The 13,346-nt window shown below is 40.1% G+C and overlaps 1 protein-coding gene across 3 annotated transcripts in view; it reads right to left on the bottom strand.

Annotated features, from left to right (window-relative positions):
* LOC132382506 (unconventional myosin-Vc-like) overlaps positions 1 to 13,346 on the bottom strand; it is a 127,029-nt gene that overhangs the window by 28,505 nt on the left and 85,178 nt on the right. Inside the window, exons 27-31 of one of the 3 annotated variants that reach the window (XM_059952773.1) lie at positions 8,689 to 8,752; positions 6,727 to 6,807; positions 2,690 to 2,870; positions 1,077 to 1,170; positions 877 to 940 (exon numbers count right to left, since the gene is read on the bottom strand). In XM_059952773.1, the coding sequence (XP_059808756.1) occupies positions 877 to 940; positions 1,077 to 1,170; positions 2,690 to 2,870; positions 6,727 to 6,807; positions 8,689 to 8,752 (484 nt within the window). Of the gene's footprint in view, positions 1 to 860; positions 941 to 1,076; positions 1,171 to 2,689; positions 2,871 to 6,726; positions 6,808 to 8,688; positions 8,753 to 13,346 lie in introns of all 3 variants that reach the window. The other 2 variants (XM_059952774.1, XM_059952775.1) reach the window with 2 other exon arrangements.

The raw sequence follows: 13,346 nt of genomic DNA, 5'->3' as shown, positions 1-13,346 counted from the left end.
GTTAGTATGCTGGGTAATCAGCCTACGTTAATAATTTAGTACTGACACCTCAGAACAAATGATTGAGCCTCCAAAATCTGTTCACAACTCAGGATTTTTCAAATGATTCTAAGTATCCAAAATGAAAGTCAAAGAAAATGTGATTCAAAAGAAAAATGTAGCTGTTGGAAATCTGAAATAAAATCAGGAGTGGCTACAAATTCTGAAAAGGTCGGGTAGCATCAGTGGATAGATAAAACAAAATCAAATCCTCATCTCAATAACATTGCTTAACTCTAATATACCTCTCCAAAGATGCTAACTGACTATAGAGTATTTGCAGCATTTTCTGTTAATATTGTAAAAATATTTAATTAATTAATGAAACACTTAGTCCTTTTGCTTAAAGATAGCTGACTGATAATGATTGGAATATTGATCAGATTTAGACGAAAAACAAGAGCAGGCAGCTTTTAAAAATTCTTAGGATTGAAGTTATCGTAGTGTTTCATCTTTGATCTGTTACAAATTATACTGCTGGCTGCTACTTTAACAGATGGACTTTGAATATTAAACTACTGTTAAATTAGATGCTGTTCCTTCTTATGTTCTTTTTTGGTTAATATAATTCTGACTTTCTCAAAACACTGCAATCAGCGCAATTGCAAGCCTGCATTAAAGTTCTGGCGATTAACTGAAAATAGAAGTTTGGTATTTTAAATAGCTGGAGGGTTTTAATTAATACTCTAATTCAATCACGACAGCATAGACATGTAGAGCGCCTGCAAGCAATAATACAACCTCCAATATCTCCAGTAAAAAAAACTTCTGCACAGACTATTAACATGCAACGAAGTTAAGCCCCAATGAAGTACACTAACATTAGACATATCACACCTTCTGTGGAGTCCTTCTTCTTCAAGGCTGCCTTGCAATTGATCAGTAACTTCCTCCATCTTTTCTGTGAATTGCAATGATTTGCAATTAATGCATGTAGAATTGGATTTGCTTCAGAGACTTCTGCAACCACAAAACTTTAACTGAACTATGAAAAGTCTGTGCGCTTTAGATCAATGATGCATGCCACAGATAGTCACCTTTCATTTTCACAACCTGCCCCTTCAAATGTTTCTCAATCTCCTGTTTCTCTTTTTGTAGCTCTAGGATTTGCAGTTTGAGTTCGGGGATGACCTGGATGTACACAGAATTGATTAAATCCAATGAAGATCAATTCAATACCATCAACAACATAGAATATATTGCAGCTCATGGCATCAAGGAACCAATGTCTAAATAGCACTGGTATAAAAACGGCCCATGTCAATGACTTAACATTGAGATACCATGATAGAGCTGATGTGTAAATAACATGAATTCTTTAAACTACACCCTGTTGCTGTTGGTTTTTACCAGATGCCTCACCCAAATGGGCAGTCCTCACATGATTTTTTTTGATGCACCAGCTTGTGTCTGACCTGACATAATTTGAATAGACACCCAGGATAAACTTGTACCATTTGTCAGTACTTTCTGGGAAGGTGATAACACAAGGTAGGAAAACCTTTAAAAGAAATCTTACTCGTTGTGCATATTGTTAGTTTTGATAGTTTTTCAAAATGTAATAACATTTAGCAGGAGATCATTGGGTTGTAGTTGGTCAATGAGATCTTTAGCTAATTTCTCCAACCCCACAGTCTCAAGGTTTATCATATCTTCTTTTGACAAAGGAGGCCCTTCAGCCCATTATGCCTATACTAGTTTTCACAGCAATCACCTATGTATAGTATTTCCTATAACTGTTCTCTCTCATCATCGAACTACACTAAGAGTTATGAACAATTCCCATTAACCTAATGATCACCACATCTTTGGGACGTGAGAGGAAATGGGACTACCTAGGTGAAAACTATATCAGAGGGAGTGGGGATGGACTCAGAATGTACGTCTTTGCCTGGAGTTGCTGAAGTGGACTTGGAGGCAATTCAATGCGGTGGAGGCGAGGCAAAGCAAAGTTGAGGAAAGATCCAAGGTTTAAGGGCTGGCTGAATAAAAGTGGCAGAGCCTGAGGGTATATCAAAGTGGCAGGGAGTGAGGAACAACCCAAGGTTTGGACAATTTAAGTGTCGGGCTAGATTGAAATGGTCAGGGCGTCGGGGTCAGACACAAGGGACAGTCTGATTGGTTTGGCTCATGGATCCACAGGGATTGCTCATTTCTGTCCTGGACTGAGGCTGTGGCCTATAACTAGTGGACTTCTGGATCGGCTGCGGTGACACCTGGCTTTGTGAACTTCAGCTTTGAATGCTGTTTGTTTTGTTTTCTTTCTCTCTCTCCCCACACTCTGGGTGTTTGGACAGTCTTCTTTTGTTTTTTAATGGGTTCTGTTTGGTTTCTTTGCTTCATGGCTGCCTGTAAGGAGATGAAACTCAAGGTTGTATAAAGTATACATACTTTGATAATAAATGTACTTTGAACTTTGAAGATCAGAAATTCAGAAAGGTTAGTACCAATGACCACTGTGTATTTTACTGCCAAATGACTACCCACAGACAGATAAGTACACCAGAAACCATCACTTCAATCTCATTAGATTTGGTTTCAAATTCATTTCTGACAAGTCATCAACTAATCAAGCTTGGACTTTGTTACACTTTTGGGATAGAAATGTCTGTTGGTCCCAGCATTCAACCCCTTAATAATTTTAATGTACCATGTTTTCATTGGCCAGCCTGGTCAAGTCCAGTCGGATGTTCTCATTGGTACGATTTTCTTCTTGGAACTTTTGCTGCAAGTGAGATGTGTCTTCAGAGAGTTGTTCAACTTTCAAGCTGAGTTCTTCAATTTCCTTCTCATAGTTCTCTTTCTGAGACTGAATATGTGATTCCATCACTCTGTATGACACAGAGGCCCACAATTAATAGGATTTTTGTAATGGCAAAAGGTTCCTTTTACATACAGCAGAAGATAAAAAGCGCCTGGAAAACTCATTAGAAGTGTAAGACTGTAGGTCATTAGAATGGGCCTCCCAAACTATGGTTGGCTATGTGGGAGGGCAGGGTGGTGGGGAAGGGTTAGTTTGATTTTGGAGTAGATTAAAGGTCAGCACAATATTGTCGACCAAAGTGCCTGTACTGTGCTTTACTGTTCTATGTTCAAGTCACTTCTGCAATTCAGTTGGATAACAGCTGATTGCACTTTCCGCAAATCCACCTTCCTGCCCTTTCCACACAACTGTTGATTCCTTCACTAATTAGAAATCTATCTATCGGAGCCTCAGATATACCCTATGACCCTGTCCCGCATGCTTACGGTGGAAGGTGCCACTCACAAGCATGTGAGAGCAGAAACCCTCTCTCCTCACAGTCTCAAAGGGTGCCCTTTGATTCCAAGATTGCTCAGTCTGGTTCCGCACTCCCTCGTAACACGTCCGCCACTCATAACAAGTCCGCTTTAACCCTGGCTGGACTTCCAAGGTTCAATTCAATAAGATTACTTCTCATTCTTCTAAACACAAATCACCAAGCTATTTAACCATTCTTTACAGAATGTTAGCCCTTATTTCAAAGGGGTAGGAGTTCAAAGCGGGGAAGTCTTAGAGCAAGGATAACCAGGATCATCCGTGTTCTCTAGACAGTCGCCAGTGAAATAATTTCTTAAATTTATTTTCTTAATTCGGAGCCAGAAAGGTCTCCAAATTGTTCACAGTGTTTTAGAGGCTCATATAATTGCTGCTTTTGAATGCCAACCCCTTAGGAATGAGGAATTCCATTAGCCTTCCCTACTGTCCACTGCACCTGTGTGCTAACTTCCTGTGCCTCATGGACAGGGACCCCAGATCTACCTTTTTTGCTGCAGCTCCCTCGTATTTTCCCCACTTAAATAATAACTGTTCTTTTATTCTTTCGTCCAGTATGAACAGCTTCACATATCCTCCATTAGACTCCAATGAGAGAGAGAAAGATTAAGTAAGGGTGAAAGATATTTGGAGGGAGACAAGTTCTGAGGGAGAGTGAGAGAGAAAGTTGAAGTGCAAGAGAGGCAAATAATGGAAAAGAGGATGGGAAGGACAGAAAACACAAAGAAACATTAGTACATGGGAATGCTTAGCAAGGAATGTGTATTTGACATGCAGATTCTGGAAATGCTGGAAATCCAAAGCAACACACACCAAATGCTGGAGGAGCTCAGCAGGTCAGGCAGCATCTATAGAAAAGAGTAATTAGACGACATTTCAGGCCATGACCCTTCTTTAGGACTGGAAGGGAGGGGGGAGGAAGCCAGAATAAAAAGCTGAGGCAAGGGGAAGGAGGATAGCTAGGAGGTAATATGTGAAGCAGGTGGGTGGGAAACAGAAATGCCTGGAGAGGAAGGAATCTGATAGGAGAGGAGCGTGGACCATTGGAGAGAGGAAAGGAAGAGGGGACCCAAAGGGAGGTGATCGGCAGGTGAGAATAGGCCAGAGTGGAGAATAGAAGAAGGGGGGAGGAGGAGGGAATTTTTTTTAATGTTTATCTTTGAATCATAGTGGACTTCTGATGTAAAATCCTCATACAATAACAGAAAACTCTGGAAACAGTCTGTGGCTTAGGCAGTATCTATAGGAAGAGTAAGAGATGACATTTCAGATCCCAAGACCCTTTGTCAGAAACAACAGAGTTTCATGTTTCCCAGTGCTGATGAAGGAACCCCGACCTGAACAAGCAACTGTTTCTCTTTCCACAGATGCTGACTGGCCTGCGGAGTGTTTTCAGCATTTCCTGTTTTTACTTCAGATTTCTGGCATCTGCAGTTCTGTTGACTTTACTTTTGATTTCAATGTTTGAAGTAGCTAAAAGGCAGCTGTTTAGCCTATAATGGACTCAAGGATTTAGTGACACCTGCACATACACGGACAAGCATTTACTGTAAGGATTGTGTGTAGGAGAGTGAAATAAGGTTTCTCCAAAGTGACCAGCTAAAAGTAGAAAACTGGGGAGAGGGAAGATCTGGATTTTTCAACCTCAACCCTAGTAACCTTGGTGGTAATGTGAAGGGGGCAAGAACAGTCCTTTCCGTGACAAAAATTAACTCAACATGGGGCCTATTGGTTAAATTTGCAATATTTTTATCATTATTGCCAACTCTCCCCCAACCCAGGTTTCGGCTCAGCAGTCGTAAGTGTGTCATGGTAGTGTAGCAGTGAGCACATTGGCTTTACAGCGCCAGTGATCGTGGATCACTGTTGGATTCCCGCCCCTGTTTGTAAGGAGTTTGTACGTCCGCGTGGATTTTCTCCAGGTGCCCCGGTGTCCTAACATATTCCTCAGATGAACGGTTAGGGTTAGTGCGTTGTGGACATGCCAGGCTGGTGTGGCAAGCACGGTGACTCCTGTGGGTTGCTCCCACACAACCCGCACTGATCTGACTTGATGCACTTCACTGTCTGTTTCGATGTACGGCTGACAACTAAAGCTGAAGTTTCTTTCTAACCAGTTCAGCAGTGAAGGAACGAACTGGAAAGCTGGAGGAAGTGATCCAAATCTGGTCAGACTTTCTGATCCCCATGGGGCTGTGTTAACGCATCATGCTGTGGAAAAAGGAGGTATCCATACAAAAGCCCTCAATAAGGGCTGAGAGAATCCAAAGTCGGGCTCTGAAAACTGGAGTGAGGAGTGGGAAATGTGAACAGCAGGCTGAAAGAGGGAGGAATCAGGGACTGGAGAACAGCTTGGAGAACAATTACAACCAACCAAAATACACCTGTGCCTCACAGTCAGCCTAAAACTGGCACGAGGAAATCTGCAGATCAAAATCCAAGCAGCACAAACAAAATGCTGGAGGAAGTCAGCAGGCCAGGCAGCGCCTATGGAAAAGAGTAAACAGTTGACGTTTTGGGCCGAGACTCTTCATCAGCACTGGAGAAGGCTCTCGGCCTGAATCATCGACTGTTGACTCTTTTCCTGGCCTGCTGAGATCCTTCAGCATTTTGTGTGTGTTAGCCTATACCTGAAGTCAGTCAGTTAGACTCATGCCCACAACATTCACTTCAGTAGTGACAGAGATAGGGAACCAGCACTGTTCCATAGTGTTCGATGACTCTGTAACTCACTATGACAATGTATCAAAACATCAAGAGACACCCCATGCCTTTGGTTTGTCTTGGAACTTTATCTCAACAATTAATGTACAATTAATCTCAACCACTTAATGTACCAATATATAACTGATATGAGAAACCAATTATCAACAATACAGTTCTGCATGTCAAGGACACCATTGGAAGGTACTAACACATACAGTACACAATTTAACCTTCACAATAATATGTCCATTGCAACACTAAGGACAGTATCTTCTTGATTAATAACCTTATTTTGGCGCTCCAAGTTAATTTTTCCTTAAGTACAAGTTTATTCTTCAAATAACACTGCTGGTAATTCAATACTCATTTTCTATTAGATATCTGTCTAGTTGTACTTAAAGTCTAATAATTAATACATAATTGCTACTACAGAGCAATAATGTTTTAAAAAGGTTATTTTTCATCTACTGTATATTACCATAAACTCCATGAACATTAATACAATTTGAACTAGCTTTAGTAAAATCTGATGCTGTAGTAGTGTACTTACCTCACAATATTTATTCTGCTTTAATGCATATAGAATTTCCATATTCAGAGATAAGTACTACTATAGAAAGCATTTACATATAATTCCCTAACCTTGTCATTCTATATCCTACAAGGATGAATTTATTTTCTATTACCTGCTAGCTCTTTTCAGTCCTTCATAGGCCAACCAAAGTTCTCCATCTTCATTTAGTTGTTCCATGTCTTCTGAAAAAAGCCTTAAAACAAAACATAATTTTACAAGAATATAATTCAAATTATTTTGCCATATCTAACCATGCTGTTACGAAAAATACAAGTTTTTAAAATGCTTTCTTTGAACACGAGTATAAATTTAAACAGACAATTCTAGCAATTTAAACGCTGGCCCAGATAGACTGGGGGCTCCTCTCTCTGCAACACGAATGCGGGGAGACTGTCCTCGGCTGATAAGCTTCACTTCTGCAAATTTTGCGGTGATTTTCCCCGCTAATCTGATGAACAGAATACTGAGGCTGTGGGCCTACTCTAGGCTGCTCCAGAGATTTGGATCTAAAGAGTTAATTTGGTTCGGAATACTGTTGCTCTTGCTTGCTACTACTGTTTGCATGATTTGTGATTTTTCTCTTTCTGTCTTTACCTTTTTTAAAAAATTGTGTTCTTTCAGATTTCTTGCCTTATGGCTGCCTGTAAGCAAAGAAATCTCAAGGTGTTTAATTCATACATACTTTGAAAATAAATATACTTTAAATCTTTGAATCTAAATCTGACTCCTTTCTCGTTGTATCACTGCATGGTAACCTGCACTATCCTTCTTCTATATAAAGTTAATAATTATTTATACAGATTTAGAGTTAATAACTCTGATTTTTATTTCTCCAATGTGATGCTTTCAATTATTATATTAACCTTGAAAGCAAAATTGCCTCTGCATTTCAAAAATCACAAGTTAGAATTAAAAGGCAAATATCACATGGGGAAAAAGTTTCTTGTGTAATAAATATTAACTACGAAAGTTGTTATTCGATTCCTATTATTAGAAGTTATAATAATGTAGGAGTATAATAACCTGTACAATGAAGCAAAGGTTATTTTAATAATCATAAAAGTTTTACTATCTTCTTACTTCATCTTTTTTAAACCAATGTTGTCCTTTTATTCACTAGAATTTGTGCTTTGGTATTACAGTTTCCTTGGTAATCTCTGCCTATGGAAATAAAGAAGGGTTTTCCTGCTACCCAGGGAAAAAGAGACTGAGCAGAAGGTGAGAACTTGGACTGGACTGTATTGACAGGCTTGCAGCATTTTTCTAAGGCAGCTGCCTTTGCTTTTCGAACAGCTACTTCCCATTGGAGGCCTTCTGACTTAAATAAGGCACTGAAGTTTCTGTGGAACAGGATTGTTTTTTGCCCGAGGGTCCTGGTCTGAAGCAACATGCTGAGTAAGAAGAGTTGTAAGCAAAGGTTGGGTCTGTTTACCAGTCTCGGTCTACACAGAACATAAAAATCAAGTCTACAGTTTATTAAAATCTTCCTATAGTGTATGTTATTAAAATACAAGTGAAACTGACAAGATAAAGAATGTACAACAATCTAAAAGTACACACAATAATTATATTACTGAAACTAATTTTCGAAGGAGGTCCTCTCATGTTAATTATGGGCTCTTTAAAATCCTCATTCAAATATAATCATGTCCACAACTGACTTAAGGCTTTTTCTGAGAAGATGCTGGATTTAGGCACCACAGTGTGACATATCATATGTACTCAAAGATGTGATAGTGACTGAAATGTGCCCGAGTGAGTGATATTTGGATGTCATCTAACAGGGAGGTTTTATTATCCTGCCGACAAGTCATTTAGTTTTATTTGCTGTGGGTGTTTATGATGAGCAGCAGCAGATGGTACACACAGTCATACCCTACGATTTGAAGTGATGTGCTGCTCTGCCACTAATTTCATTTGGAGCAAGTCCAAGTTTTATTCCATTGCATATTAAAAGAAGCCACAGTTTAGCACAAACACCATCTTCATCAGTTCTCAGATCTTCACACTATGTTAGGAACACAAGTGTTAATATTTGGTTATTTCTGCCAAAGTAAAGTATGGAAGTTCATACCTCTTTCGTAATTCTTCTCCCTCTAAACCTCCAAGGAGCTGCTGCGTAATTTCTTCCACTTTTTCTGTTAAGTTGTAAAATATGTGTATAGTCTTACAACATTGATTGAGTTCAAAAGGCATATAATATCACATGCTGCATGTTGTGCTTCTAAATAAACAGGATAAATAAATACCAACAGAATTCAAACCACACAGATCCACCTGAATGCTTTCTGTTCTTTTGTTCTTCCATTTCAAAATTTGACACAAACATTATCTTAAAGTGATACTTTAGGTTCTAGAAAACTTTAGTGAGCTGCCTTTATGTTAGATTTTGGAGGTGTTACTGTCACTCAGCCGTTGTGCACTGTAGCTAATCCCAGCTGCTTGAAAGGGAGAAATATTTACTGAGTACATCTCACTTTTTTAAAATCAGCATGAAGAAACAATCCAAGACATCCCAACGCCCAAACTCAATGCAGGTTAAAAGTAACTTCAAAACACCAAATGCTGTGTACTGATCCACTTTCATAGTGGAAGGAAATAAATTTTTACATTGAATTGTCAGTTGCTTACTGCTGTGGAGAAATTGCTTATGTGCATTTTTAACATGTGATTGAGAGTGCTGATCGAGTCAAGATGCAAAATAATTATGTTATTTATTTATTGAGATACAGCACAGAACAGGCCACTCTGGCCCTTTAACCCGCACCAACAAACAAACCCCGATTTAATCCTAGCCTAATACCAGGACAATTTACAATGGCCAGTTAATCAAGTAACCAGTATACCTTTGGACTGTTGGAGGAAACCAGAGCACCTGGAGGAAACCCACACAGTTAGAGGGAGAACAAACGCCGCCCGGAAAACAGTGAGAATCAAACCCGGGTCACTGGTACTGTAAGGCATTGTGCTAACCGCTATGCTACCATGCTGCCCAGTGAAAATATAACTCACTTTCTTTTTAATCTTTACTGGACCCTTTCTAATTCCTTCACATCTTCTTATAATGAGGGAATCAGAATTAAACAGTTGAGCTTGTTTTACAAAGGTTCAGCATGGTCTCCCTACTTTTATACTCTGTACATTCACAGTTAAAAGTCCAAAAGCGTGAGTCATATTAAATGCTTCCCACTTTGAGGGAACTGTGTGCCCTCATTGTTCCTACTCCCCTTCTAGAGGAGTATCCATGATTCTAAGTTGCCTCACAGATCCAAGATCAAGGGTTCAATGTTGACCCTGCTGTTGCCTGTGTGGAGGTTCCACGTTCTTCCCATGACTGTCCTGTTTCATCGCCCATCCTAAAGACATGGTGGTTGGTAACTTAATTGAGCAAAGCAAATTGCCCCTGGTGTAGGTACAGTGTCAGTTACATTAGGGAGAGTGAATGATTGAGAGACAGAAGGCAGGTTATAGGGCGACAGTGGGGGAGCTGAAAAGAGCCAGCATACACTTGCTGGGTTGAATGTGGTATGGAGATACAAGGATCAATATTTCTTTCTTTCTAGGCCTCTCTGGCCCTTTGAGCCATACAATCCCACAACCCCGCCCTAATCATGGGACAATTTACAATGAAGTGTTAACCTACCCTGGTGTGTCTTTGGACTGTGGGTGGAAACCTGAGTACCCGGGGAAAACCCAGGCATTTTATAGGGAGGACTTACAGAACAATGCCAGAATTGAACTCCCGACTCTGGAGCACCATCATGCAGCAGCATTGTGCCAACCCCTGCACTACTGCAGCATCTCATAGGGTGACAACAAATATTATTTCAGGTCAAACTAATCTCAAAATACACTAATGATAAATACGTATATATACAGCATATTCTTAAAGTGGTTGGGCCAGAAGTATAGCAGGTGAGCCAGAATAAACTGTAAATACACTGAGCCAGAATACACCCGGCTCTGACCACCGATTCAGCAGAGATCACTGTCTTCCCATCAGCTCAGCTCATCTCTGACTTCCACGTACAAAACATGGGTGAGTTCATGTCTCCATCACCAGTCTAGTTAGTCCCACACCTCAGCTGTTTCTCCAATACATTTATGCCTTTATCAGAATTGCTTCTTGCACTTATACAGAAGTCAAAAAAATCATCCTTGGTTTACCAACTATGTTCTCACTTTCACATGGCTCACGTCTGACTCTTCTCTTTCTTGACACTTCTGTCTCCATCTCAGGGACAGCATAGTGAGCAATATCTATTTAAAGCTTACCCATTTCGACAACTATCTCCTATATTTCCTCTCACCCGGTCTCTCATAAGGCCTCCATTCCATTCTCCCATTTGTTGACAAACTCAATAACGAAAGGAGAGGGATATGGGACAGACAAGGGCAAATTCAAACAAACTCAGGCAGACAACTAGTTTGGCATGGACACTGTGCCAAAAGTTTGCTTCTGTGCTGATCAGTTGTGATTCTAGTATATCTGCTCTAATGAGCAGAATTACTTCATCAGTGCTTTTGAAATGTTTTTCTTTGTCTTCAACTTCTCCTCCACTATAGTCGATATGGCTCTCAACAGTGTCTCCTCCATGTCCCGCATTCCCTCTCTCCTCCCAGCCAGAAACCTAATTGTTCTCCCCTTTTTTACCTTCCACTGCAACAGCCCCCACATTCACTGGATTAATTTCCATAATTTTTTGTCACCCCAATGAGATAACACAACCAGACACATCTTCTTGTGTCTTCCTCTTTCAGCATTGTAAATAAACAATTCCTTTTGCAATTTCCAGGTTCATTCCACCACCTGCACTAACCCCTCTCCATCTCACAGCACTGTTCCCTGCAACAGCAGGAGACGCTTCACCATTCTACCCATTCCCTTCTCACCGTCTATGACCCAGGCCGTCTTTCTAGGTGAAACAACAGTTCTTCTAATTAATGTGTCCCATTCAATGCTCACTTTACACTGAAGAAACCAATCACAGGTTTGGCTCAAGAACATTTCCACCCAGTCCACAAAGATGCATCGGGCATCCGTTACTCCATTTTAACTGTGTCCCTCTTGAACTCTGATCACTGCACCTTTGACCTCCTAAGTTTCTCCCATTGATACCCAACGCAAGCTCCAAGAGTACAAGATTCAATTTAACAATGTTAGGTAGCCACACTTCTTTTTCACTCACTCTTACTCTTTTCTCACTCTTTTGTAAGATAGTTCTTCTCTTGAGAATTATGCTCTACAGACATTAGACCATAAGACATAGGAGCAGAATTAGGCCATTTTATCAAGACTGATTTTATCAAGACTATCCCTATCAACCCTATTCTCTTGCCTTCTCCCCATAACCTTTAACGCCCTGATTAATCAAGAATCTATCAACCTTTGCTTTAAATATACTCAACGACTTGGCCTCCACAGCCATTTGTGGCAATGAATTCCACAGATTCACTCTACTCTGGCTAAATAAATTCCTCTTCACCTCTGTTCTAAAGGTATGTCCTTATACTCTGTGGTTGTGCCCTCTTGTAATAGACTCCCCCACCATAGGAAACATCCTCTCCACTTCCACTCTACTTCAGCCTTTCAATATTCAATAGGTTTCAATGAGACTTCCACTCATTCTTCTAAACTCAAGCAAATACAGACCTACAGCCATCAAACGCTCCTCATACATAAACCATTTCATTCCCAGAAACCTTTCATTGCCATCACATCTTTTCTAAAACTGTTCACAATACTCCAAGTGTGGTCTGACTAATGCCTTATAAAGCTTCACCATTACATCTTTCCTTTTATATTCTATTGCTCTCAAAATGAATGTTAACATTATATCTTCCTTCCTTACCACTGACTCAAGCTGCAAGTTAACCTTCAGGGAGTCCTCCATAAGAAATCCCAAATCCCTTTGTACCTCTAACTTCTGAATTTTCTCTTCGTTTAGAAAGTAATCTACACCATTATATCTTCTACCAAAGTGCATGACCATAAATTTCCCTGCACTATATTCCATCTGCCACTTCTTTGCCCATCTTCCCTGTCTGACAAAGTTTATCAGCAGGCTCCATATTTCCTCAAATGTACCTGTCCCTCCACCTATCTTTGTATTGTCCACAAACTTGGCCACAAAACCATCAATTCCAACATCCAAATTATTGACATATAATGTAAAAAGAAATGGTCTCAGCACTGACATTTGTGGAACATCACTAGTCACCATCAGCCAACCAGAAAAGACCCCCTTTATTTCCACACTTTGCCTCCTGGCAGGCAGCCAATCTTCTATCCATGCTAGTATCTTCCCTGTAAAACCATTGTTAAGAATCCTCATGTGCAGTACCTTGTCAAATGCCTTCTGAAAATCAAAGTAAACAATATCCACTGGTTTTCCTTTGTCTATCCTGCTTGTTATTTTCCTCAAAGAATTCCAACAAATTTGTCAGACCAGATTTCCCCTTAAGGAAACAATATACATTTTGGCCTATTTTATCATGAGCTTCTAAGTACCCTGAAACCTCGTCCTTAATAACAACTTCCCAACCACTGAGGGCAAGCTAACTGGCCTATAATTTCCCTTCTTCTACCTCCCTCTCATCTTAAAGAGCTGAGTGACATTTCTTATTTTCCATTCCTCTAGAACCATTCCAAATCTGGTGATTCTTGAAAGATCAGTACCTATGCCTCCACAATATCTTTCGCTACTTCTTTCAGAACCCTATGGTGTAGTC

The sequence above is a fragment of the Hypanus sabinus genome, chromosome 28 (assembly GCF_030144855.1).
Source record: "Hypanus sabinus isolate sHypSab1 chromosome 28, sHypSab1.hap1, whole genome shotgun sequence".
Lineage (NCBI taxonomy): Eukaryota > Metazoa > Chordata > Chondrichthyes > Myliobatiformes > Dasyatidae > Hypanus > Hypanus sabinus.
Note: the sequence above shows the minus strand (reverse complement) of the source record. Positions and strands in the feature narration are given on the sequence as shown.